The sequence below is a fragment of the Condylura cristata genome, unplaced genomic scaffold (genome assembly GCF_000260355.1).
Source record: "Condylura cristata isolate star-nosed mole 26May11 unplaced genomic scaffold, ConCri1.0 scaffold00019, whole genome shotgun sequence".
Classification (NCBI taxonomy): Eukaryota; Metazoa; Chordata; class Mammalia; order Eulipotyphla; family Talpidae; genus Condylura; species Condylura cristata.
The window spans coordinates 8,607,985-8,635,831 of NW_004567120.1; the positions used below are offsets into that span (position 1 = coordinate 8,607,985).

The 27,847-nt window shown below is 35.1% G+C and overlaps 1 protein-coding gene across 1 annotated transcript in view; it reads left to right on the forward strand.

Moving 5' to 3' along the window:
- The window catches only part of DIAPH2 (diaphanous-related formin 2), an 831,186-nt gene that overhangs the window by 366,123 nt on the left and 437,216 nt on the right, over positions 1-27,847 (forward strand). Inside the window, exon 20 of the mRNA XM_004685633.2 lies at positions 13,908-14,009. Within this exon, the coding sequence (XP_004685690.1) occupies positions 13,908-14,009 (102 nt within the window). The remainder of the gene's footprint in view (positions 1-13,907; positions 14,010-27,847) is intronic.

Genomic DNA, 27,847 nt, shown 5'->3' on the forward strand with positions numbered 1-27,847 from the left:
CGGGGCAGGCGGGAATCGAACTCATGCGGAAGTGGCTTTAGCTTCTTAGTGCAGTGCTTTAACCCGCTGCGCCACCTGGGAGGGCCTATCTAGATATTTTTAAGGAATCTTAACTAGCAGTTTAGCTGTTTTTTTTTGTTTTTTTTTTTTTTTTAAATGACAGCCCCTAGTCAGTTTTCGTTCCATTTGACTAGGTAAGTAATCAACCGTGTTGCTGAAAGTGTTTTATAAAATATACATATGGCCCTTTGATTGAGAGATGGGAGAAGTGATTAGATGGTGCTAAACTACCAGTGTGTTTATCTGAGTGACTTTTACATTCCACAGGTAGCAAGCGTTGTTTCTGCTTAGCTTAAAAACGTATTGTCAGTTTGTTATGAACACCTGATATTTCATAGTGTTCTGGATATTATAGCTGTTTTTGTTTCTTGAAGTCATAACTTTATACATCTACATTTGTTTTGGATACAGGTATTTATAACAAATATTTATACAAAAACAGAATTACTCTTAATGATAGCCAATCATATATGACATTTTCTATCATAAACCTTTTGAATTAATTAAAAAGAGGCTATAGTGTTATAATGATCTTGGAAGTAGAAGTAACTCATATTTGGGTTAGGACTGTTTTCCTAGGTAATAAAATATTTCTACCTGTAAATCTCCATCAAATGTTTTGAATGGGCATAGGACATTTTAATTATATAGATGTTCTGTTAGTGTGACAGTTTTAATAGTCTGCAAAATTAATTTTATATGCCTAATCAGAAATTATGAAAGAAAAACCCTGACTTTTTAAACTGAAATGATTTAAGATAACAATAGCATAGTCCCTTTGCATAGTCGGATAAGATTTCCATATAGTCCTTTGAGACAATCCACAGAACATGTAATGTGCTTTTTCATTTGCAGACTTATATTAGTCCTCTTCAAACTCTAAAGTCATCCCAGATAAGTTTCTTTACTATCAGGTTAGGGATCAGTTTTGAAAGCATTTACATATAATATTTTAATAATGCATCCTTGTATTAATGGCAGTTTATCAGGATCAGTATAAGATAATACCTAATGTAAGGATAAACAGAATATTATACACTGTTCCTTTTCTGGCCAATACAACTCTGTTGTGTAATGTACTTTTATTATGAGAATATATTTCATGTTTTTTTTTTTTAAAGATTTATTTATTCATACAGAACTGGGGTACAGGCCAGAGATGCGGAGGGTGAGAGGATTCACCAGGGACAGAGCAGGAAGCAGAACAGGCAGATCTACGAAGTACACTGCTGAGGGGAGCAGCGGGCGGGCGGGTCAGGAGAGGTCTGCCTCGCCATGTGGTCACCTCTGGGGCAGGCGGGGATCAAACTCATGAGGAAGTGGCTTAAGCTTTTTTTTTTTTTTTTTTTAAAGATTTATTTATTTGTGCATACAGAACTGGGGTACAGGCCAGAGGCTCAGGGGTGGTGAGAGGTTTCACCAGAGACAGAGTGGGGAACAGAACAGGCAGATGGACGAAGTACACTGCTGAGGGGAGCAGCGGGCCGGTCAGGAGAGGTCTGCCACACCATGTGGTCACCTCCGGGGCAGGGGGGAATCAAAGTCATGGGGAGTGGCTTTAGATTCTCAGTGCTGTGCTGTAACCCACTGGGCCACCAGGGAGGGCCGGCTTAAGCTTTTTAGTGCAGTGCTTTAACCCACTGCGCCACCAGGGAGGGCCCACATATTTCATGTTTTATTTGGAGTATATTAATTTAAAATGTATGAAATATTTGTAATTCATAAAGGAATAATAATGACAAAGATAATTTATTTTACTAAAAAAGAATATACTGCATTTAGACAGGGGCATACGTACATTTTACCCTATTCAATATTCATTGCAAACTACTGTTTTCTATATTCTATATTTGCTTAATTCTTAAAAATATATTTTAAGCTTAATATGATCTCCAGTTTTTTTTTAGAATTGAAGGTAGGATATAATCAAAACATAAGATAATTAGTACCAAAGGAATACTTTTTTCGTAATTATCTTTCATATTAATAGTAGATTATATAAATTATTTTAGAAAGCAATATATTCCTTCTACAAATAGGATCATGACATTAGCAGGTATTAAATTTTTTATGTATAAAGTAGCTACAATTTTTCAATTTTTCCTTTTATAATTACAGAAGTTGTATGTATATTTGTAATATCCATTAATCTACTATAGAGCTAGAACACTTTGAAGAATTTAATTGAAATTAAATCAGAATTATATAAATGTCATGTGATTTCCCTGATCCAGATGTTTGGATGTAGAATATAAAAGAAGGTTTGAGCCCAAAAAAGATGGTGTCCTGAAGAAGCTCCTGAACTTGTGATTGAACGATAGATAATTGACAATTTGAAAGTTTAGAAGATAGAGGGGATGACAGTCCTTTTGGCATAGTAGGGCCATGTGAAGAAGTAGAAAAGCAGTGGAGTGATGAGAGGTCAGAGAGAATGAATTCTCCTTTAGATTTATTCAATCTGAATTAATTATGGGACATCCGGGTGGAAATGTCAATTAGAAACATGGAACTTGAAGATGGGTAAGAGTAGTGAAGGCTGTAGCTGTTCATTTTGTATTATTAGTGTTGAGGTGGTATTGATCCTTAGACAATCAATGAGCCTTCTAGGGAACAGAGTTAATGTTAAGCTTTAGAATTAAGAACAATTTCTTTAAGACAAGTGTCCCTACCTGCACCAAGTTGACGATTGAAGTGATAGAAAAGCTGTAAAAGGCAACAAATTGTGATATTTGGCCAGGAATTTCTTATTTTGAACAAGTTTTCATTGCTTGTGTATCCTTTCATCAGCTAATAATTTTGAGGGGAATAGTTGCATGAAGATGGTTAGGAAAACTCTTCTGGACTGCTTTAAGCCTCTTAATCATCATTTCAACATGCTTTAAAAGACTCTTGGTGTCCATTTTAGGAGTTACATAGCATTAGTAATTTCAAACCAAATGCCGAAAATTGTGGCATGACCACCTGACCTGAAATATATTTTGGATCAAATGGAATACAAATTATTTTCAGTCATATGTTGATTGTGGTTCTACAATAGTAGTGGGAGAATTCATGGTTCTGAAAGACCTATAATCTTCATGAGCCACAATCTCCAGAGGGTGAGGTTGTGGCAATTAGTCAGCTGCCTGTGTATATTAGCTGAATGGAATGGAGGTATCTTAAAAAATTGTAGAACCTGATCTGGCATCAACATGTGTGCATTGAACTCATGCTAAAAAATGTGCATTCATTATTTAGAACATTAAATATGTATCGGTTTTCATGCCATAAAAATTGAGAAGTAAATAAGAAATTCCAATAGCAAATGGGTTGAGATTGTTGACCATGCCAAAAAATGGGGGAGATTTAAAACCATAGATATATATCTGTGAATTTTATAGATATATTTTTTCCTGGAATTTAAATGAAATAGAATATTTGTTAGCATGAGATAAAATAATACTGATACAAACACACACAACACACACACACACAGTCAGACCTGAATATGTACTGTAATTATATATATTTGAGGGGATAAATTATATTTTTTAAAAAAGAATTATTGGCTCCAGTCCATTTATGTGGGGAATTATAGATTTAATCACGTGAACCCTACTCAGTTCTTACTACTAAATTGACTTAATGAGCTATAAGGCAAAAAGGAAAGGTTATGTTTTGGCAAGAAGGAAAGGGCATTATGGTTCAATACCTTCACTTAACTAACCTTTAAGTATGCAATTAACATTTAAAGGAAATAAAGTTTTGGAAGTATTATAAGGTAATTGTAGAAATGTAAAAAAGTAGTTAAAAACTTCAAGGGCTGTTAGGAGAAAATCCTGTAGAAAACAGTGACAGTTGTAATAATGTGAATTTGTGATGCATAAAAGGTGAAGAAAAATATGCTCATTTATGATATAGTTACTTCCCACCCCCGTTGTTGTATTCTTTGTGAACTTCGGTTCATTGACATTTTCTAGGATGAAACTGATACTAATCTAGAATTGATCTCTTAACCACAAATCTTGAAATACTGGAAAGGAGATGCTCAGAAGTAAGCAGGAACAGTGGGAGGATGAAAGGAAAGGGTGAAACTGTACCGAATATTTTCCTATCAACGAACAGTTCATCAGACTCTGAGTTATATTTAAAAATTTATAATTTATAGTCTGCTGTTATGAACATTTCACTTACAGTGTAGAATGTGTCTGAATTCACCTTTGAAATTATTTAAAGACATGAATAGTGGTGACATAAGACATCTAAATTCAAAAGCTATTTATTTTTTTGTAAGATTTATTTATTTATTCGTACAGAACGGGGGGTACAGGCCAGAGATGCGGAGGGTGAGAGGATTCACCAGAGACAGAGTAGGGAGCAGAACAGGCAGATCGAGGAAGTACACTGCTGAGGGGAGCAGTGGGCGGGTCAGGAGCGGTCTGCCATGCCATGTGGTCACCTCCGGGGCAGGCGGTAATCCAACTCATGTGGAAGTGGCTTTAGCTTCTTAGTGCTGTGCTTTAACCTGCTGTGCCACCAGGATCCTTGCACAGTATGAATTTCAAAACACAGACTAGGCTATATTCATTTGTATTTTTCTTGCTCTTAGCTGCTATTACGGGACTCTCTCTTCAAAGTCCCTACACTTGATGTTTCTAGAGATCTCAGGAAATACCTTACACACCATATGACCTCATTTTTGTCAACCTCTATGTATCTAAGAGGTGATCTTCTATATAGCAATTGCAGGTGATTTTCCTTGTTTCTAATCTTGAACCCTGTACTAGGGATGAGTATATGTGGGGGGCAGGGAAAGTTTCCCATGGAACACAGACAGGATGTAATGAAGCCCCCTATGTCAAGGACATTTGTTGTTCTGTGGCAAAGTATGAAAGAATGTGTTCTTTCCTCCTCCTCCTCCTTTCTAAATAGACTCATTATACAGGTTACTGATCCAGTGCTTTTCTCACAGTTCCTGTCAGCAGCGTTCTGACATTTCACATTGTGGCGGTTAAGCAGACTGGGCTTGGAGACCCATCCTGAAACCAACATGTTGCACTCGAAGGGGTGCCAATCCTTTCCAAATGCAGGCTTCTTCACAGGGCCCAACCTCATTTGATGACACACGCTACCCTGAATTTAGGCGGGCTGTTTTTCTCCTGAGAAACACTTTAGTCCACTATACACATAGATTTACAGGTAATTCCTTGGACTGACCACATTACTCTCAAGTTTGGCCCTGAAGCTCTGTATTTCTTGTTCTTGCCAAGCTTTTGATGAGTATGTTAAAGATAGTGCAGGGATATAAGTACTGCTATTTCTCTCAGTCTGTATACTTTTTTTCCTCTCCCTCTTTTATGTAGGTGTCTGTGGGTATGAAAACGTATTCAAGTTAAAACTTCATAACACAATATTGTCTACAAAATATGTGAGGAAATACCAGGTGTCTTAGACAGTGACTGTGATGGCCAGCGCAGTGTGGGATTGCAGAGGTAGCTGACTCATTCAGCACTGAGTACTGTTGCTTTCGTGACTTTTATTCCCATCCTTATCTGCAAATGGAGCCTACCTTGCAGTGGTGGTTACATAACTTGTAGCTCAGTCATAAAATGTAAACTGCTATCCAGAATCAGAATACATGGAAGCTCATTGAATGTTCTAAATATTTCATATAGCTGAAAAGAGAAAGAAAAGATATTTCACCTACTGTGGAGCCTGTATTCATAAAGATGAGTTAATGGGTTACTGTCTGTATAAGAGATAAAAGTATAACAAAATAGTAAGTTTTATATTTTGAGTTAAAATTATATTTAAGCTTCATAAATTCGGATTACTTATTTTCATACTTAAAGTAAAAAAGAATTTTAGAAGTGAAAATATCAGAATTCTCACTTTTTCTTATTTTAACAATGTTATTTCTACTTTAATTTCCCTGAAATGAAGCTTATTCAATTTGCCAAACAGTTTTTCTCAATAATATACTTTATAAAAATGCCTATTAATGAGAAAATTTTATTTAAAATTTGAGTGATTTGCATACTTCAAAAACAATGTGGAAAAGTGAAAATAGCATGTTTGTATTTGCTTACCATTTCACTTTGAAAAGCAAATTTTATCAATGACACAAAATAATAGATTTCTTTCATTAGATTATTTTACACATATGTTGTATCAATGCTAATTCTTTAAGGTCATAGGATATAATTTAAAACTTTAATCTCATCTGTTATACAGTGGGTGCCATTGCAGGTCAGACCTTAATGGAAATTGTTAGGAAAATGAATACTGTATATAGCACATGATATAGTTGTTTTCCATAGGACTGATGCTCTGTTATCTGCTTTTTTTTTCATTGTAAAATCTACAATATAAAATTTACCATGTTACCCAATTTTTTGTGTAATTAACTGGTGTTAATTGTTGTTCCTCTACCACTACTTCCAGAATGTTTATTGCAAACAGAATCCCTGTGCTGATTAGTGGTAATTGCACAGTTTTCTCCCTCCCAGCCCATGGCAATCTCTCATTAACTCTCTCTAAGAATATGTATAAACTAGATACCATTTATAAGTGGATTTGTGCAATATTTGACTTTTTGTATCTTATTGAACAAAATCAAATATTTTCTAAGTCAATCTATATTTTTGTGTGTATCAAAACTTCACTTCTTTTGGCTTAATTCCTGTTTAAGTATATGCCATATTTTATCAATGCATCTGTTGATAGATACATAGCTTGTTTCTACCTTCTGGCTATTGAATAATGATGCTGTAAACATTTTTGTACAGGTATCTGTTTGAGAACCCACTTCAGTTATTTTTGTTAGATACCTAGGAGTAGAATTGCTGGGTCATCTGGTAATTCTACATTTGATTTCTAAGAAAACATAAAACTCTTTATATTTTATATTCCAAACAGCAACATATGAGTGTTCCTATTTTTCTACTTACACATTACCGCTTGTTGTGTTTCATTTTTTGATAATAGTCATTTTAGCAGGTATGAAATGAAATGGTATCTCACTGTGGGTACTTCAAAAAAATATTATTGTAAGTGGAATTGTTTTCTTACTTACCTTTGAGATTGTTCATTGCTAGTACATAAAAATATAATTGAATTTTGTGTGTTCATTGTGTATCCTGAAACTTTGCTGAGTTTATTGTCTCTAAAGGACATTTTTGGGTGTTTTCTACAAATAAGCTTATATTATATCCAAATAAACACTTTTTCTTCCTTTCTAATTTAGATGCCTTTAAATTCTTTTCCTTGACTAATTGTTCTACTTAGAACAATTAATAGACGTGATAGAAGAATGAGTTCTTGCTTTGATCTTTATCTTAGCAGATAAGATTTTAGTGCTTCACCATTGATTGTAAAGTTTTAACAGAAATGTTTCATTTAACACCTTCATCTTGTTGAAAGCTTCCTTCTATTTGTAATTCAGAGATTATATTTGTCACAAAATAGTGTTGAATTTTGTTAATGATTTTTATTTATCTGTTGAAATGATGTTTTCTGTGCTTGCCCACCCCCCACCCTTACTCACTAATGGATAGTATATTGATTGGTTTTAATATGTTGAACTAACCCTGTATTCTCGGGATAAATCTAACTAGGTCATAATATATAATGCTTTCAGTGTACTGGATTCAAATTACTAGTATTTTCAATGAAATTTTACATGTTTGTTTACTAAGGGATATTGATCCGTGGTTTTCTTATAGTATCTTTGTCCATATTTGGCATCAATGGAATGATGGCTTTATAGAATGAGATAGGAAGTGCTTTCTTCTTTTAATGTTTTGAAGAAATTGAAAAGGATATGTATGTGTTGTTCTTTAAATATATGGCAAGATTCACCAGTGAATACTTCAGAATCTGCGATTTAATTTTTAAAATTTTTGAATACTGATTCTACCTCTTTACTGGCTATAGGTCTACTGAGATTTTCATACATTTTGTGTTTCTAAGATTTTGTCCATTTTTTCTAGGTTTACTAATTTGCTAGCATATAATTATCCTTTAATTTTCTTTTTTAGTTTTTATTATTGAATTTTCATAAGGTTTTTATTGATGTAAATTTAACTAAACTGTATATTATTTAGAGAAGTAGTATCTGAGTCTTAAGGTGTAAGTTACCATATCACACCCACCACCAAAGTTACAGATGTCTTCCAAACTTGTCCATTGTACCCTGTTTCCACTTTCATCTATCACTTCTCCTTTCCCCTTAGTTTCAATTCAGCAGTCTAGTGTTTCTGATTGGGTTGGTTTTATTTGGTGTTTTTTTCCCCCCTTTCTCTATATTGTAAATAGAGTCCCATCCATAATGTCACAAATGGCAAGTGTTTATCTTTTTTCTTTTTTATAGCTTAGTAATATTCTACTCTGTGTCCGTGTGTGTGTGTGTGTGTGTGTGTGTACATACATATACACCAAATCTATAATCCACTCATCTATCTTTGGGTAAGTAACTTATTTTCCTCTAATATTTTATGTGAGAAGTCTATTGTAAATAGTGCTGCAGTGAACACAGGGCTGTATATATCTCTTTGAATTCATGCTTTTGCATTTATTGGGTAGATACATAGGTATAGAATTGCTGGATAATATAAGTAGTTCTGTTTTGTATTTGGAGAAATTCCCATAGTGTTTCCATAGGTCTGAAGAAGATGATATCCCCATCAACAGTTGTTTCCTGTTTCTTTATGTTCTCACAAACACTTGCTGCTCTTACTCTTTATAATATGGACAATTCTCACAGATGGGAAGTATCACTGTTGTTGTGATTTACAGTTTCCTGATGATAGATGGCGATGATCACTTTTTCATTCATCTATTGGCCATCTGTATGAGTTTTTTAGGAGGACAGAATGTTTAGCTCTTTTGCCAATTTTTTTTTTAAAGATTTATTTATTTGTGCATACAGAACTGGGGTACAGGCCAGAGGCTCAGGGGCGGTGAGAGGCTTCACCAGAGACAGAGTGGGGAACAGAACAGGCAGATCAACGAAGTACACTGCTGAGGGGAGCAGCGGGCCGGTCAGGAGAGGTCTGCCACACCATGTGGTCACCTCCGGGGCAGGCGGGAATTGAACTCATGCGGAAGCGGCTTTTTTAGATTCTCAGTGCTGTGCTTTAACCCGCTGCGCCACCAGGGAGGGCCCCTCTTTTGCCAATTTTTTGATTGTGGGTTATTTGTTTTCTTTATGTTGAGTTGTTCTATGAGTACTTTGTAAATCTTGCTATCCCCTTGTCAGATATATGGTGGACATATATTTTCCCCCATTCAGTAAAGTAGTGATAGTTTTTGTTTTAGTATTAGTGTTTTTCACTGTGGAGAAGATTTTATAATCTGTTTCAATTAAATACAACTTTTATAATCTTTTGTTTCTTTTAGAGTTGGAGTATAATCCATAAAGGTATCCCAGAATCCTGTGCTGCAAGTTTTTCTGCCTGTGCTTTCTTCTATTTATTTCTGTGTTTTCTTACCATCCAAGTATTTCATCATTTTTTTGGTATTTTGGTATAAGATGTGAGGTAGTTTTAGTCTTTTGCTTGTGGTGGTCCAGTTTCCCAACTCCATTTATTGAAGAAGCTTTCCTTTCTCAAATGTGTTTTCTAGCCACTTTTGGTGAAAAGTAGGTGGGTTTTTTCTGGGCTCTCAGTTCTATTCCATTGGTCTGTGCATCTGTTTTTACCCTGGTAGTATACTGTTTCAGTCACTGTTACTTTGTGGTATACTTGGAAGTCTGGGAGTTTGATAGCCACCATTCATTTTTGTCATGATTCCTTTTGATATTCAGGATATTGTGTGGTTCCATATGTATTTCAGTAATACTTGTTTTATTTCTTTGAAAAAGCCATTGATAGCTTGATGGAAATTGTATTGAATTTTTTTATATTGCTTTGATTATTCTTCTCGCCCAATAGCAGGGAATATTGTTCTATTTCTTTGTGTCTTCTTCTAGTTCTTTTTTACAAATTCTTATATACTTAATTGTATCAGTCCTTTACCTCTTTTGTTATGGTTCCACCTAAGTTCATTATTTTTGTTGAGATTATATGTGGGATTGTTGTATTGGTTTCCTCCTATAGATTGTTGTTTACATGTAGGAACACAATGATTTGTGTAAATTATTTTTGTGACTTATTTTGTTGTACTGGTTTACCATTTCAATTAGTTTTTTAGTTGAGTCTCTAGGATTTTATGTGTATTATGTAATTTTCAAATAGTGATAGTTTTCACCCCTTCTTTTCCAGTTTGGATTGCTTTTATAACTTTCTCTATCCTAGTTGCTGTAAACAAGAATTTCAAAACTGTGTTTAATGTTAGTGGTAGGAGTAGGTATAACTGTCTTGGGCCAGATCTTAGAAGAGAAGAAGCTTTCAGTCTTTTCACCATTGATGATGATGTTAGTTGTGGGTTTGTTATATGTTGTCTTTAATATGTTGTGCTAATGTTCAGTTTATCCTCATTTTTGAAAGCTTTTATCATAAATGGATGCTGAATCTTATAAAATGATTTCTCAGGTTCTATTGAAGTATCATGATTTTCATCATTCCTTTTGTTGATGTTACTTAGTACACTCATTTTCAGATTTTGAAATATTCTGGTGACTGTGTATAAACTCACATTTGATCAAGGTGTATGATCCTTATAATGCATTGTTGAATTTGGCTTGCTAAGATTTTTTTTTAAAATGTATTTATTCATACAGAACTGGGGCACAAGTCACAGGTGCAGGTGCAGTGAGAGGTTTCACCAGAGACAGAGTGGGGAGCAGAACAGGAGATTGACAAAGTACACTGCTGAGGGGAGCAGCAGGCGTGTCAGGAGAGGTCTGCCATGCCATGTGGTCACCTCCAGGGCTGGTGGGATTGAACTCATGCTGGCAGCTTTAGCTTCTTACTGCTGTGCTTTAACCTGATGCGCCACCAGGGAGGGCTCTGGCTTGCTAAGATTTTGTTGAGGATTTTTGCATCTGTATTCATCAGGGAAATGGATTTGTGTTTTTTTGTGCGTGTGGCATCTTTGGTTTTGTTATAAGTGTAATTTTGGCCACATAATATGTGTTTCAAACTTTCACTTTTCTCCATTTTTTTTAAAGAGTTTGAGAATAGGTATTAGATTATCTTTGATGGTTCGGTAAAATCACTGGTTTAACTGTGTAGCCCTGGGCTTTGTGATTTGGAGGGCTTTTGATTATTATTTCAGTTCCCTTGTTTTAATTAATCTGTCCAGGTTTTCTCTTTCTCGGATTCTGTATTGGACAGTTAATAATACTAGCAAACATAACTTAATATAATCTTTTATCATTCCTTGAATCCATCTATTGTAACTTATCCTATGTTGTTTCTGATTTTATTTCTGTCTTTTTCTCTCTTATTCTTTGTGTTCCATGGCTAGAGTTGTGTATCCTGTACATATTTTTTTTTTCTTCAGAAAACTAGTTTAAAGTCTTTTGAACTACTTTTAGGTTTCTATTTCATTTATTTCTGATCTAATCCTCATTATTTCCTTCCTTCTACTAGCTTTTCATTTTGTTATTCTTTTTCTAGTTCTTTAAGGTAAGAGATAAGATTAGTTATTTGAACTCTTTCTTTTTTCTTGAGGCATGCCCTTAATGCTTTACATTTCCCTCTGAATACTGTTTTTGTTGTGTATTTGGTTCTGTTAGGTTGTGATTGTCTTGTCATTTGTCTTGAGATATATTGTAATTTCTTTTTTGCTATCCTCATTAATTCAGTATTCATTCAGTGGTAGAAACCAGATTTCTTTGAATGTGAATTCATTTCTCTCTCTATCCCCCTCTCTCTCCCTCCCCTCTTCCTTTCTCCTTTTCTCCCTCTGTTCTTTCTTTCTTTCTGCCTTCCTGCCTTCTTTCCCTCCTTCTCCTTCTTTCTCTCCTTACCTCCATCTCTCTCTTCCTCCCTCCCTTCCTTTCTCTGTTTTTTCTATGTTTCTTTCTCTCTCTTTTTCTCTTTCAGCTGATTAGTTTTTTTTTTTTGATATTTTCATCAGGTTTTGGGGTATTTTCAGCTATTTTTTCAAATATTTTTTCTGACCCTTACTTTCCTGGGAATACTGTGATACATGTATTAGTATGCTTGATAGTGTAAAACAGATCTGAGCTTTTATTAATTTTTTTTCATTTTGGGTCTATACCAGGTTATTGTAATTTTTCTTCCAATTCACAGTAATGTTTTCTAGTTATTCAATTTACATTTTAATCCCTGAAGTCCATTTTTCATTTCAGTTAATTGTCACTTCCAGAATTTGTTTGATTCCTTTTTATAATTTCTCTATTTTATTGATACTCTCATTCTCTTTATGCATCATTTCCCTAATACAGCTCTTTGTCCTTAGATTCCTATAGTTCATTGAGAACATTTAAAACAGCTCATCTAATATTTTTGACCTAAATAAGTTATTGTTTTAAACTCCTTTAGGGATAGTGCCTGTGAAATTCTTGTTTTACCCCTTATGCATACATAATGCTTTTCTGTTTCTTTGTATGCTTTGAAATTTTTCCATTGAGAACTGGATTTTATTATAACCCATTAAATGTTATCCTGCCACTCCATGCTCACTGCTGATTTCTATTTGCTGGATGCTACAGCCAGTTTATGTGTGTGTTTTTTTCCCCCCAAATGTTATTTGCAAAACATATATTCCTTATGATTGGCTTCTGAAGTTTATATTTCATTATCTTTGCTATCAGTCAGTTATATGACAGATTTCTTTAAATGTCCCCTTTCCAGAAGCAGGGGAGATGTTTTTGTCTACTTAAAAATTCTAATAAATTCATCAGATTGATCTGTTTCAACATGAAAGGGTTGATTTCAAGGCAAGTATCTACACTTGTCTTTGAGGGAACTGCCAAAACAAAGTACACAACCCCACATTTTGGAGTGTAAGTTCCCTTTAGGCATTAGCCAATTGCTTTAGATTCTTAGGCACTGTACTCACAATAATGATGTGGCAAGAGGGATGGATTCATGTTTCCATGGCATAGAGCAGGAATGTCACACTTTATCAAAAACTTTTCTTTTTTCCTACTAGCAGTCATATATAATCTACTTCTAGAGTTAATTCAAATCATTGTTTCCAATACAGTGGTTGTTTCAATGGAGGAATCCATCCCTGAAGTTTCCTTCAGTCATTTTGTGTCAACCTTAGTTTCTTAAATCATTTTTTGCTAATTTCCTTCCTACCATGTATCTTTTGAAATTCCATACAAAACCCCAGTTGCGAGCTAATAAAATAATGATTAGAACTATACCAAATTCCAAGATAGAATAGGTTGATAATAATTCATTTTTATTCTATTGAGCATGAAACCTGAACATTCATCACATTTTTTTCACTTTTGCCTGATTTTCCATTAAACTAGTAATGCATTATATATTTAAATAAATAGATATTATAAATAATGAAATAATGTTTTTTTTAAACAGGCTTGGTGTGCTTTGTGTGATTGAATTTTTTTTCAAATATTAATTTTGAAATACAACATTGATTTTTAAAAAAATATAATTATCCTACTTGAGTTAATTCTGAATGATATTTTTCTGTTTGAATTGACTATCACAATGAGACCTATGGCTGAAAAAAATATGTTTAAGGCCTAAATGATTAGTCAATTTTGTAATGTCATTTTTGCCATTTTCAAAGAAACCAAACTTTTTATACATTTGTTGTAAGTTCAAATTGTTAATTTGAACTTTTTTGGAGGGAAAGGGGTGATACGCTGGCAGTAAACAGGAACCACAATCAGAAATTTACCCACTCTCTTTGCTAATCATTTTAAAGCGGCTAATCATGTTTAATAAAACACTAAATTTCTGTTAAATATTTTCTTTTAGAACCTAATAAAGCATCTTCCGGAACAGAAAGTACTAAATGAACTAGCACAGCTGAAGAATGAATATGATGACCTCTGTGAGCCTGAACAATTTGGAGTTGTGGTATGTATTTGACAAAAGGACTCAACTCAAATATTGGGTAGTACTTGTCAGAAAGAGTGAAAAAAAATATGTTTTGATTGTTGGTCTTTTTTATTGTTAATCTACAACATTTGCACTTTGGATAGATATCCTCTTCTTAACATTTTTTTCCCTAGAGTGTCCAATCCTGCCAATTGAAGTAAGCTTCCCTGCTCTCTTAAGAGTTCTCTGGAAGCACACACTCAAGATGACATATTTTTCCTTCTTGGCACTACTCAGTATCAAATCCCAAAAGGTCAAAAATGTGACATTCCATTTAAAACCTAACTAATGCAGCCATATTTTCGATTTTCTATTTATTCATGTAGTAACAAAATTATTTGTTGAAATTTTGTAGTTACCTGTTGCCATGCATAGTGAGAATACTAACATCTATTGAATGATGGTATCAAAAGAAAATGCAAAGCAATATGACAATAGTTCTGCTCATAACCCAGTGACTGGTGGTTCTCTTGCTGGCCCAAGCCAGTTTAGAATTCAAAATTAGTTTTCTCCACTGCCTATCAAAAATAAATTAACCAAATTATCCCCCACAGCGAGTTACTCAGTTCTCCCAAGGAAGTGATCATAATAGGATTTTTCAAATTGAGAGGAACTGCTGGGCTTCCCTATTCTTCAGTTAATCCTTTAAACCTTAAGCTAACAGTTGTCTATAGTTCTCTCTCCTTGTTTCCTCATTCCTTTCACTTTGTCTTTATTCTTGCCCGTGTCCCTATTTGAATCCTCATTCTGTGCTGTCACTCTGCTTCCTCTCCTTCCCTCCCACTTTCTCTTTCTTTTCCCTCTTTCTTGTTTCAAACCTGAGACACCTGTCCTTCCAATGCCTCTCTTTGTAATTAAGCACAGATTCTTCCTTAAGCGTTTATTTCTCCTGTTTCTTCTCCACATCCATTCTCTGTCACTCCAAAATATCTGTCCTGCCTCTCTCTCTGCAGAAATAGTTGTAGGCTTAGGCCTTTCTTATTCTTGCATTAAAAACTCTAAAAGCTGTGTCCACCAATGGGAAAGAACTTATGTCTATGTCACCTTCTATCTTTATTTCCTCCTTATATTTGGAGCAGTGTGTGTATGTTTGTCATCTGAGAATTTTATCTGGATTTATGCCTGTGTAAGTACTATAAGTTGAATTATCCCTTTAAGGATCTCAGGTGGATCCTCATTTTCCTTTTGTTTAAGCTCTAGTGTCTTACCATAAATCTTTTGCTTAAGTATCGCCTTCCTTATCCCTATTGACAAGTGTTCCTTACAGTTTTCTAGCCTTTGTAGAATCTGAAATGATCAGCAAAGAGGGAGCAAAGAGATAGTGAGTCCAGTAAAACTCAAAGCAGGTTTATTTCTGTGCTCCCAGGTGAGGTTCACTGACCCCAGAGAAAGTTGAGGTCAGAGAAGTCGCACTGAAGGAGGGTAAGAGGGATATTTATAGGTAGGAAGGGGGGAGAAATGGCCAGGTGGAAAATTTTGACAAGGAACTGGAGATTATTTTTCTGCCCGGGCTTGTATTACTGGTGGTGACAAACAAGTCATGAGCTCCGGAATATCTGCTTCTGCTTCGGGCAACAGCTCCTTCTGTGTGCCTAGGTTTGGCTAGTGCCTGAACCTTACAGAATCTACCACTGGGACAGCTCCTTCCATTTCCAGGTTTCTATATCATCTTGGTGGAGCCAATGGGTATCTTAAGCAGCCTTCCCGAAAACCATTCATTTGTTATCCAGCTTTAACATTGCATATAATATGGGATACATTTCCACCCAGGTAGCCTGATGGAAAGCAGAAACACAAGCAGACAAATCGGCCATCCTTTGAGGAAGGCATTTCTACAATTCAAGAGGTCCCCAAAGGAAAACATGATGTTGTAATCAATAGTACCTTGCAGGTTACCCTTGGTTTTCAGTTAACCATTGGGTATTGGCAAAGAGGAAATTGTTCAATCTCAGGGTAGCTCCTTTGTCAAAATTGAGTGTTCTGTCAGTTATGAGGGGAAGCCATTCCAGTCTTATCTTTGGAGGGGAAGTGAGGCCTACAGACCCTCTGCATCCTCATCAGGAAAGACCCTGTCCTCTTAGAAATGATATTCTGCTAGTGGATTCAAAGTCTCCAGTATGTGATGGTCCATACTCTACTATTCTTAATCTTTCTGTCAGTTTGATTGACAGGTTGTTGGCTGCTTCCCTCTTCTTTGTGCCATCAAATGGACTTCTGATTTTTCTAAATCTAACTTATGGAGTGATACAAAGGAACAAAATTTCTGTGATGGACAACATAACTTCTTCCAGTCCACCTGAATTTGACTGGGTAGACTCTTGATCAGAGTAGAATTCTCATCTCTTACAAAGAAAATAAGTTGTAGAAAGAGTGCATGCACACACACACACACACACACACACACAAGCAAAATTCCTGAGTTAGAGCCCCAGGTGTATACTTACAAACTCCTATAAAATCAAAGTCAGTTACCATACACCAGACTTTATTAGATGCTGTAAACAAAGTGAAAGGTGGAAATGGAGTAGCTGGAGGTAGAGGAGGAGGAGGGTTAGAAAAGGAGGAGTAGAGGAGAGGAAAAGGAGGAGTAGGAGGAACAAAACTGCCTAAATTAAAGATTTAACCTGTGACAAAAATCATAAACATAGCGCTCTAAGTAAAGCCCAACTCCTCTGAATTAAGAACATTAAAATCCTGCCACAGGCCCAGTAATTTCAGTGTGTTTATGGTGGACCATGCGGAGGTTATTCACTCAGTTTGGGAACTGATGTGTATCTGACCCCATGATGGTCCCTGAGCTGAAACAGGACAAATTCAGGGAACCTAAGTTGACTCAGTTTGTCCTCACCCACATGCTTACAATTGTAGGACATGATACAAAAGTAGACACATGGGGATAAATAACAATTATAGTATTTTTTTTTTTAAATGGTGAGTGAGGAAAGGGAAAATGTAGAAAGAGAAAATATTGACCAGCAAATGTCCAGATGTCATCTGCAAATAGTGTTCACTGAGTAGAAATTGATAAGCATAGCTTCTTCACAGGGATCCCATCTAACCAATGTTTCAATTGCTCTGATACTAAGTTGAGGTCCCAATGATTTAACTGTCAAAGTTCTAGCTATTTTTAACTGCCAAGCATACAGCATACTCATTCCCAGCAAACCCATACTTACATACATTAACACAGCATAACTGGCTCTGGCATCTGGAAAGCTGCCTACTACCATTGAGTTGTCTAAGAATATCATCCACTATTCCTACTGCAACATTGGCTGTTAGGTAAAAAGTCCTTATTTAGCTATTATTTTTTGTCATGGAAATAGATAGAAAGTAAAGAAGTTAAGGTTACATTCTACAGTATATCTCAAGGTATATTACTGGATGTTCTCTATACTCAGTACTAATGTTTAATGATTTTGATATATGAAAAATAGCTTGTTTTATTTTCTTGGTTCTTTTTCATCTATTTATAGCTTGATGTTATGATGTGGCCCCCAAACTTGGGAACAAGTAAAAATTGTAGCAATTAAGTAAATAGAATTATTCTAAAATCTATTTTCTATGGTATATATTGTATTATAAAAAGCCCAAGAATTTTCAAATTTCCTAGAGTGTCATTAATTGATTGGAAGTTTTGCCTATATTATTTTATCTGGAAGAAAATCTCATGTATACACATCCTGATTTTTAGTGTGTCTAAATTATTTTTGGAATAGATTATTTCCACATTTGCCCTTCATTTTTCAGAGATACAAAAGATGACTAGGTATGAACTATGTATTCAAAAGGGTACATATTTCAGCAGTCTCTGAATCTAATCAAATAATTTTAGGGAAAAAAAGTGAAAAAGAGGGAATGCTATTTCTTTAATTTCCTAGAGAAAAAGCTATTTTGGCTTAGGTGTTCAAGATTAGTCTTCATTGTATAAATATTTCTATTATAGCTTTCATATTTACACTGGCTCCCTGACCATTTTCTGTCAGTATAATAGGTCTTTTGGAAATTACCATGAGACCGAATAATCAAACACTATGTCTGTTTCATCTAAAATGTTTTATAAGCTTTTATTGGTAATATGTTAGATTTGATCTGATTTGGTATACTTTGCAATTTTAAAATCCTGTTTAAAGTCAAAATGTGATAGATGGGACAGAGAATGTTTCTTTTGAATGTGTGCAGTAATGGCTTACCCACATTTAGAGTTAATTAATCTCAGATATTGCTTTGCATACAGTGATGTAGGAGGATTTTGTCAAGTCCTTGAAAAACAAATCAATAATGTATATGTGGAATGAGATAGAGCATGTAAAGTACCTGGGGAAGATATTATTCTCATTTTTGAATTAGGGAAATTTATCAACTGAACTGTTAATATTTTTTATTAACCAGCAGTACTTTAGTACAATATTAACTAATAAAATTTTGAAACCGAAGTTCACACTTGAAACCTGCGTTGCTTGATTCATATTATAATTGAAGCAAGGCTATATAACATCTGAGAATTTAGCTATGTCATGGTGGTTATGAGTTTTACAGTACATACACTATACAATTTCTCTGAAGCCATTTTTTTTCCTGAATGCAGTTTATCTTGGAAGATGTATTAGTTTGCCAAGCAAGTCCTTCAAGAGGAATATCCTTGGTACCACACTCAGGAAATGAAATCTTGGGACATAAAAAGCAATATACCTTCCGAACTAAAAGCAAAATAGGAAATGGAAGAGATTTCTTGTTTATGCACATAACAATAAATAATTCTAGGACTATGTACATGGAATCGCTTAGTTCTCTTATTTACTTTCCCCATCCTTAACTACTTGTCTGTAGGTAAAAAAGTCAAGGACATTACAGAATAGTTTATACTATGTAAATTACCTGAGGCAATAACAATTAGGAATTGTCAAATAATATTTAGATTATCTCTTATCTAGGAGAAGAGTTTTGTAATAATGATGTTCTATTTTCAGTATATAGAACAATATCTTGTATACAGCAGATATTTATTGTATTATATTAATGCTTACTAAATCCAAAAACGAGCATAAGATTAAAAATAGCATATTTTAGATCTGCAAAAGTAAAAACTTGTCTTAAAATATTTTTCTCCACATCCATACTAATATTAAATGCACACTTCTGTATGACATGAGTTGCATCCACCTACTTTTTAACCCTCCAAATACATTGACTGTCCACAAATAGGACAGATTTAGGTATATGTACAATGACCTACACTAAAGATAAAGACACCAAACTGGCTATGTTCCTTCTGCTTTCTCCCCCCATCAAAAAGTATTCATAGTCTTTTTAAAACCTATATCCAATAATATGATCTCTGTGCTAGAAACCTTCATTGTCTCCCAGAATTTACAATATAAACTTAGAGTTCCTTAGTATTCCCAATCTACCTCTAACTCTCTGGCTTTATGTCTCCCTGCTCTCTTTGGTGAACTGAGTGAATTGGTGGCTTAATGACATTTTAGTTTTACCTCAGTGGGAATTTCATTGCCATTTTGGCAGTTGTTTAACTTGTTCCTAGTCAGTGCTCTTTCATTTTTCCTTAGCAGCAACACCCTATCTTACCCGCTGTCTTCAAGGGTTCTGTCTCTCACCTCCTCATTAATTTCACTTACTTCAAAGAAACTAATATCTTACTCACCAAAGATAAATGAAAGCACTTTGAATTCAGAACCTCTAGTATCTCTCCTAACCACAAACTCATCTTTCTCTAGTCACATCTTTTATTAATGTATTCTCTGTCAAACTTATGAAATGGGGATACCTTATTATTATGACTAATACTACTGCCCTTATTGACAGACACAGAAGTATATTGAAGGTTTATTATCTCAGATATATGCTAAGCATTTTCACATGTACCATCTCATGGAGTCTTCACATGAGGTTGGCACATTTGTTAGTTACTTGTATCCGCTGAGGAAACTAAGGTCAAAGAGGGCTAGGAAATTGCCCAAGGTTATGTCGTACATAGTAGATGCAGAATTCAAAACCAGACAGGTTGATTGCATAGTTGATGCATTTAACTACTGCACTGCACTGGTTGATATATGTGTGTGCTTGCACAGGCATCCATGTTTTCACATTACATCTCCTTTTCTCTCTACTTCCTTACCCCTCATTTTCATTGTTTGACAACAGTAGTCTGGGTTGTGCATTAAACAAAGCATTGAAACTGATATAGAAGGGGTCATTAATTACCTCCTAATTGAATCTAAAATATACATAGCTGTACTCATTTGTCTTCATCTGTCCCATTACCACCTCACCCCAAGCCAGCATCTCCATTACTATTACAAATGGTAATGTAAGTAATATAAAGTATCTTTAGCTGTTTTCCCCACTTATACTTTTGCCCTTTTCCAATTTAGTCCAGAAACAGTCTTCAATGTGACATTTTTTTTTTCTTAAGATTTATTTATTTGTGCATACAGAACTGGGGTACAGGCCAGAGGCTCAGGGGTGGCGAGAGGCTTCACCAGAGACAGAGTGGGGAGCAGAACAGGCAGATCAATGCAGTACACTGCTGAGGGGAGCAGCGGGCAGGTCAGGAGAGGTCTGTCACGCCATGTGGTCACCTCCGGGGCAGGTGGGAATCGAACTCATGTGGAAGTGGCTTCAGCTTCTTAGTGCTGTGCTCTAACCCGCTGTGCCACCAGGGAGGGCCCAATGTGACATTTTTAACTTGCATTGTGTTGTATTATATTATTGATCTGTTTAAAAGTTTAAGCTTCTCTGCTGGTTGTATGGCATGAAGGCTATAGTATAAACTAATCAACAGGATTTACCACCTCTCCCACTTTTATCTTCTGCTGCTTGGCCTCTTGCACATTGTGCTTCTTCTGCATTGTATTTTATGTTTCAGTTTTCTTAATTTACCGTGCTCTTTCCTGCTTTTGATCTCTTACATATGCTGCTTCTTTCACTTCCACTTGCTGCCTATCTCTTACCTGCTTATTCTTCCTGTCTCAGCTGCCTTTGCTTGCCTGTCAGTCAAAATTAGGTCTCCCAATTAAACTCTCTAAAAGCACCATGTTTTCCTTTCCTTTTTAAAAATTATTGTGGCTTTTAATTAAATGGTTATTTGGGAGGTTAGTTATTGAATGCTGTAACATTAGATTACAACTTTAAGAACTTTTTAAAATTAGTGTATGAATCATGTTGACATTATTTACTTGATATGTCTTAACAAATGTTTGTCGAAGGAATTAACATGAAAGCAAAATCAAGTGGTTCTCTATCCATATGGCACTTGATAACATATAAGAATTAACTTCCTTATTGAAACCTTTGTGGTTGCTTTTTTTTTTTTTTTGCCTTTTCTCTCAATAAATTCTTTGTTTTGATTTTAGTCATATAACCCTTGCTAGCACCCTGTAGAGTTGGCATCTTATTTAACTACCTGGGATATATATCTATATATCATGAGTTTGGGATAGATCTATACTGCAAGTCAGATTACTATTAGAAGAGTCATTAAAATCATCATCAAGCAAACAATAAAGTTGTCCAATCTTGGGGGAAATCTGGCTTTGGCTTTGCAGAGATAAAAGTATATAATATAATGATTGGACTGCTAAGCATTCTCTAAAACCTTTTATTATTTTTCTTTTTTTTTGGTAATAGCCTTTGGGTTTACTCATATTCACATTTTATAAATTAAAAGAAACAACAAAGAATAATAGAAACAAAATTAGAAAACTCAGAGACCTTTCTTCTGTTCAGAAGCAGACCCCTGATAAGAATGTTTTCCTAGTTCCTGTACATTCTATGATCAGTAATCCTTTGTTTATAGGGGCAGATTGGCTGCATAACTTCCCACTGAATACTCCTCCCTGAATTTAGTACATCATTGTCATTATGTTTTGTGACTTCACTGAAAAAAAACAAAAAACACAGATGTCTGAATTCTCTGAATATTCTGGCAGTTACCCTCTACTCTGTATGTTCTCTGTCCCCTAGCCCCCAAGCAAGGGCTTTTAAATTCTGAGTATTTTTGCAGTTCAGTTGTTCTCAAACCTCAGAGCTAGGAAATTCCCACTTGTCTTGTACTGAGCATGAAGACCCATGTTGTGTATAGCTTTTAAACTAACAAATTTTCTGACAAAAGAAGGCAAAAATTACTTGTCTTAGTAATCGCTACTTTGTTTATATGACTTTGAAATTACATCTATTTTTCAATTAAAAACATTCTAAAGTTATAACCTAATAAAAAGATACTGAGATAGCATTGTGATAAAAAATTTATAATGAAAAGCACAGATTATGTGATATTACTGATATCACATTATTTTTTCCTCTTATCTATATAGATATATGAAGGGGTAAGGAGTGGATTTATACTATAGTTAGAAGTACAACCATAAAGTTGGTGTTTTGTTTTTTTTTTTAATTTTGTTGTGCCATGTCATCTTATGAATTCTACTCAAGATTTTCTACCAGATGAAACAGAAAATTTTAACTATTTTTCCTCACATATATCATCAAAAGCAATCAGTTTAGATAGTAGATTTTAACTCCTCTGTTCCATTATTCAATCATTATTCAGGTTGGCATATTCACTGGAAAGGTGACATTTTTCTTCATCTGCTTTCATGCAGAAATATTCAGGTTTTTTCTTAAAGGATACTTTTTTAAAAAAAGATTTATTTATTTTTGGGCCCTCCCTGGTGGTGCAGCGGGTTAAAGTACAGCACTGAGAAGCTAAAGCCACTTCCGCATGAGTTCGATTCCCACCTGCCCCGGAGGTGACCACATAGTGTGGCAGACCTCTCCTGACCCGCCCGCTGCTCCCCTCAGCAGTGTACTTCCTCGATCTGCCTGTTCTGCTCCCCACTCTGTCTCTGGTGAATCCTCTTACCTCCCACACCTCTGGTCTGTACCCCAGTTCTGTATGCACCAATAAATAAATCTTTAAGATTTAAGATTTATTTATTGGTGCATACAGAACTGGGGTACAGACCAGAGGCTCAGGGGCGGCGAGAGGCTTCACCAGAGACAGAATGGGGAGCAGAACAGGCAGATCCACGAAGAACACTGCTGAGGGGAGCAGCGGGCGGGTCAGGAGAGGTCTGCCACACTATGAGAGTCACCTCCCTGGCTGGGGATTGAACTCCTGTTGCAGTGGCTTCTATAGCTTCATAGTGCTGTGCTTTAACCCATTGTGCTACCAGGGAAGGCCCCAGAATATTCAGGTTTTTGAGAGGCAATGCTCTGTTTCTACTTTCATTCTAAAATTATGAATCTTAACATTTTTTTACAAGCATTCCAGAAATAAAACAACTAGCTTAGAAATTTGGAGATTATGTGAAAAAAAAAATCTCACCTTCACGCATTTGCAAACCTATGATGCATTCATATTCTTTTTCATTTTGTTGACTTCTTATAATAATCGATTTAATAACAAGATTGGTCATTTCCAACAGATTCTGCAACAAAATAATGTGCAGTAAAACCACCTGAAAACTGAATACTCAAGTATATGGGTGTCAATTTTGCTGTTGTTTTAAATTAATTAATTTTTGTTTTAGTTATAAGAATTACCCTCCATTCTGCATGTCAGCAATCCCTAACATAACAAGATAGCACCGCAGTACATATTTTGGTGTCCATTTTCAACCTCAAAGAGCATTTTCTCTTCTTTGTTTATAGTGGTTTTAGGGCCAGGCATTGTCACTACAGTTTATTCCAGACGTAAAACAAGCAAACATTTGTTGATGCATAATTGTTATATATAACTATCTGGAGTTAAAATATTCTGTCAGCATATCAAAGATTTTCTGATATAGAGAGTATTTTCATTGCTCATTTATTTTAAGAGATTCGTTTTACAGACTAACTGTGGCTTTTATATCTCTGGATACCTAAAATGCAAGTGATGCCTTTGATTCCATCTATCAGGAACACTTATTGATTGTTTTATTCAGCCCAGGTACCAGGTGTACTACAAACTGCATATGATGTGTGGAAAAGATCTTATCCTTTGGGAGGTTATTGTCTAAAAGTGTATAATATGTTTAATATTGGATCACAGATATCCTTACATAATTTCTTATTTCTGGGAACTTCTCCATCATTCATTCTAGATCTTCTGATCGTTATAGGCAGCTCTGCCTATCGTCTAATTCAAATCTACTCTCATTTAACATAGCTTATTATCATAACATTTATTACAGTCACTGATGCAAAATTATTCTGTCTAGTCAATGTGCATTAGGGCCTAGCGGTATTTAATTATTAGATTAAAAACACCTCGTAATGAATTCTTGGCATTATATTTTGAAGTTACTAGAGAATCAATTAGTTATTTTCACATATGATTCTAGTTGAAGGTATGTTTCTTAGTGAAAAAGGAAAGATAATAGAACTAAGCTTAACTGTGACATTTGATTGCACGAATGGCATATGACCATCTCCTCCTTCACACATGATTTCTACCCTTGTGCCTTTTTACCTTCTCTGAGTTCTTAATGGAAGCTTGGTAGATCAATATTCACCAGCTGTATAGGTAGTGAAGTATATAAAATTCAAATTATATAAACAAAACTGTGTTTAAGTCTTCGGGGAAATAACCCACTTACAGCTGCTCTCACTAAAGCTGTCAGTGCATTTTTTTTAATATAGTACAGATCAGCTAAAGAAATGATAGCTGCTTGATGTGATTTGATAGACAAGTACCTCGTAACACAAATAAATCCCCTACATAATACAACACCATGGTCAGCATCCCTCAGCACTTCAAGGAATGAATTATAAAACAAAGGATGCCAGTCAACTAAAGTGCTGCAAGGGGCTACAACTAAAAACAAACATACATTTCAGCTGAGCTTTTGTTTTATTTAGTTCTATCACTTATGTGCGCTCAAGTGTCTTTATGAGACATGAGCCTTTTAATAATTGTATTTGTGACTGGGGATGTTACTCAGCTTTTATTATTCCTAACTTAGTTATCTAAGACATTTCCTTACATAACTCTAAAGATTCAAATATTATCTACCATATCCTGGTCTGACCTTAAAAATTCACATTTGATTGTATCAAATTCCATTAGTACAATCACTGTATACTGATTTGTTGCTCTGGTTAAGAGATACACCCATATAACTTTTACATAGTCTCTTCATAATAATTTCCAGTGATAGGATTTCTAATTGTAAAGTTGTATTACACATTAAAACTAGCTACAGAGGCCCTCCCTGGTGGCGCAGCGGGTTAAAGCACAGCACTGAGAAGCTAAAGCCACTTCCGCATGAGTTCGATCCCCGCCTGCCCGGGAGGTGACCACATGGCGTGGCAGACCTCTCCTGACCCGCCCACTGCTCCCCTCAGCAGTATACTTCGTCGATCTGCCTGTTCTGCTCCTCTCTCTGTCTCTGGTGAATCCTCTCACCCTCCACATCTCTGGCCTGTACCCCAGTTCCATATGAATAAATAAATAAATCTTAAAAATGAAAAAAAAATAACTAGCTACAGAGAGCAAAAGATAGCATTTCCAGTGTATTTCATAGATACTGTGTGCTTTTTTTCACTTCCCTGTATTGTGGAAGAAAGAAACTTTCTCATAGGTATGGTAAAATAATAAAGGACAATAGTTGATTCTTCTTGAGAGTGAGTAAATGTAACAATAGCTATTGTTTTAGAATATTTATATTCTGTTAGCTACTGCCAGCACTACACATTGTATCTCATTAAAGTCTTAGTGCATCTTGTTTGGTCACTATGGGAATGTGTTTTACTGATGAGAAAATAAAGTATTAGAAACATCAGGCAGCTTGCACTAGGTCATACAGCTTGAAAATAATAGAACTGTAGTTTAAGTCCAGGTCTGTATAACTCAATGTCCTTGTTTCTTCTACTATAACTGACTTTCATTAGTCTTCTGGAAATTGTAGAGAATGTTTTCTTTTCCTTTAAAGGAATTAGGAGAAAGAACCTGTTGAATATACCTTCAAATAAAGTAAATAAGGTTCTGAATTTGGGCTAAAATTAGACCAGGGAGGGTATTCCTGGGATTACCTACATGGTAGTAAATGTGCTGACATTGGGTTACTAACCGCCCCTTATCCATATCAGCCTACTATGAAACCTCTTCACACTATGTAGCCTTCCCCCAATTCAACACTTAGCTGACATTGAATTTCCTGTTTATGAGAATGAATTCATGTATTTATTTTACAGTGTTTTAAATCACCTATCATGCCTCTCACCTGCTATGTGCTAAATCATATTCTACAGGGTAAATAAGTGAAGAAATTTTACCAGAACATAGGATAACTCTGACCCCTTGATAATGGACAGCTGTTTTTCAAAATCACACTGACCGATGATAGATGACGGTATTCAGTGATGAAGTTCAACAATGCTAAATCCCTTGCATTTCTGGTTTTATATCTTACTTATATATATATATTATTTTTATATATTATATCTTACTTATAAATATTATTTTTTGGACAGAAAAATTACCACCTACTATTCCTTTTATTCAGTAGACTTTCTGTCCTACCTGAGAGGTGATCTGGAAAATGGTTAGTTAGCTAAAGTGCATTTAAAAGTCAAATATGTAAATATTCGAATGTTTGTTATATACAGGATCCTGTGGTACATGCTGCAAAACGCCACAGTCTTTGACTTTTCCTACATACACTTCCTATCAACAGCCTTGTGTTCCACAATGTCTGTTCAGATAGCACTTATATTTTTCTATTCCAAAATTTATAAGCGTGAGCACTAAATTTCCAATTCTCACTACATAGCATTTTTATGTCTAAAAACACAATGACAAGAAAACAGTATTTCCTTCTCAAACAAATGTTGTTTCACCTATTTATGTGAGGGTTCTTTTGAGATTTAAATCAGTTTATCTATCTAAATGTATATATAAAGAAATATGTGTCACATCCAGTTAATGTTAACTCTTGTTAGGACTGTTAATGCTATTAATAATGTATGCTTTTGGTTACATTTATCTCAGGTAGAGCTGATACTTACAAAAATCAATTCTATCTTTTCTGCATGTGTAGGCTAAAGATTGAATCAGAAAAACCAGAAAGATAAAAACACAAACAAAAACAAGTAGTTAGAACCTAAATCAAGACTAAAGTTTAAATTCCTTATCTATCTAGAACTAAGTCTACCTGGATGAGCTGGGTCCCTACAAATCTTGCAAAACATGTCATGAAGGACATGTACATGCATGGTGTCTAGCAGCTGGTCTAAGTTGCTCTATGAATTGTTAACTACTAGGGAGATTCAGAATTTACCCCTTAAGAATATGCAATGTCTGAAAACATGCATCTGTGTTCATTTTGCCCAGTAAGGGAAGGGAAATAAAATGTGAGGGATTTGTAGTGGTAGAAGCTTGCAAATAATTTGTTGGTCTGAACTCAGAGAGATCCCCTTTCAACATACACAGAGAGATCTGTGTATTTATGGAGACATAGACTTTGATGTGATTAGCTTCCAATTTTGTGGTCCTTAAAAGGAATCGTCAGTTACTTTATTCAATTGTTTTCCATCTATTACTAATCTTGTTCTCTTTCTCTCAGTCTTTCTTTTCTTTCCCCTCTGTGTGTCCCCTCTCCTGGGAAGCCTTCATTAAACATTATAGTCATAATAAGGGCTTTAAGGTTTCTTTCAGCAAACATATCCTTCACTAAATTTGGCTTTTCTCATGTATAATCATGTGTTGATTTTTTTTATTACAAAGTTTATTTTTACATCATTTTGCACATTTTTTTTCCATCTCGATTGTAATCCCCGTGGGTTTCCCATCACCAGATCACCCCTGTGCCACC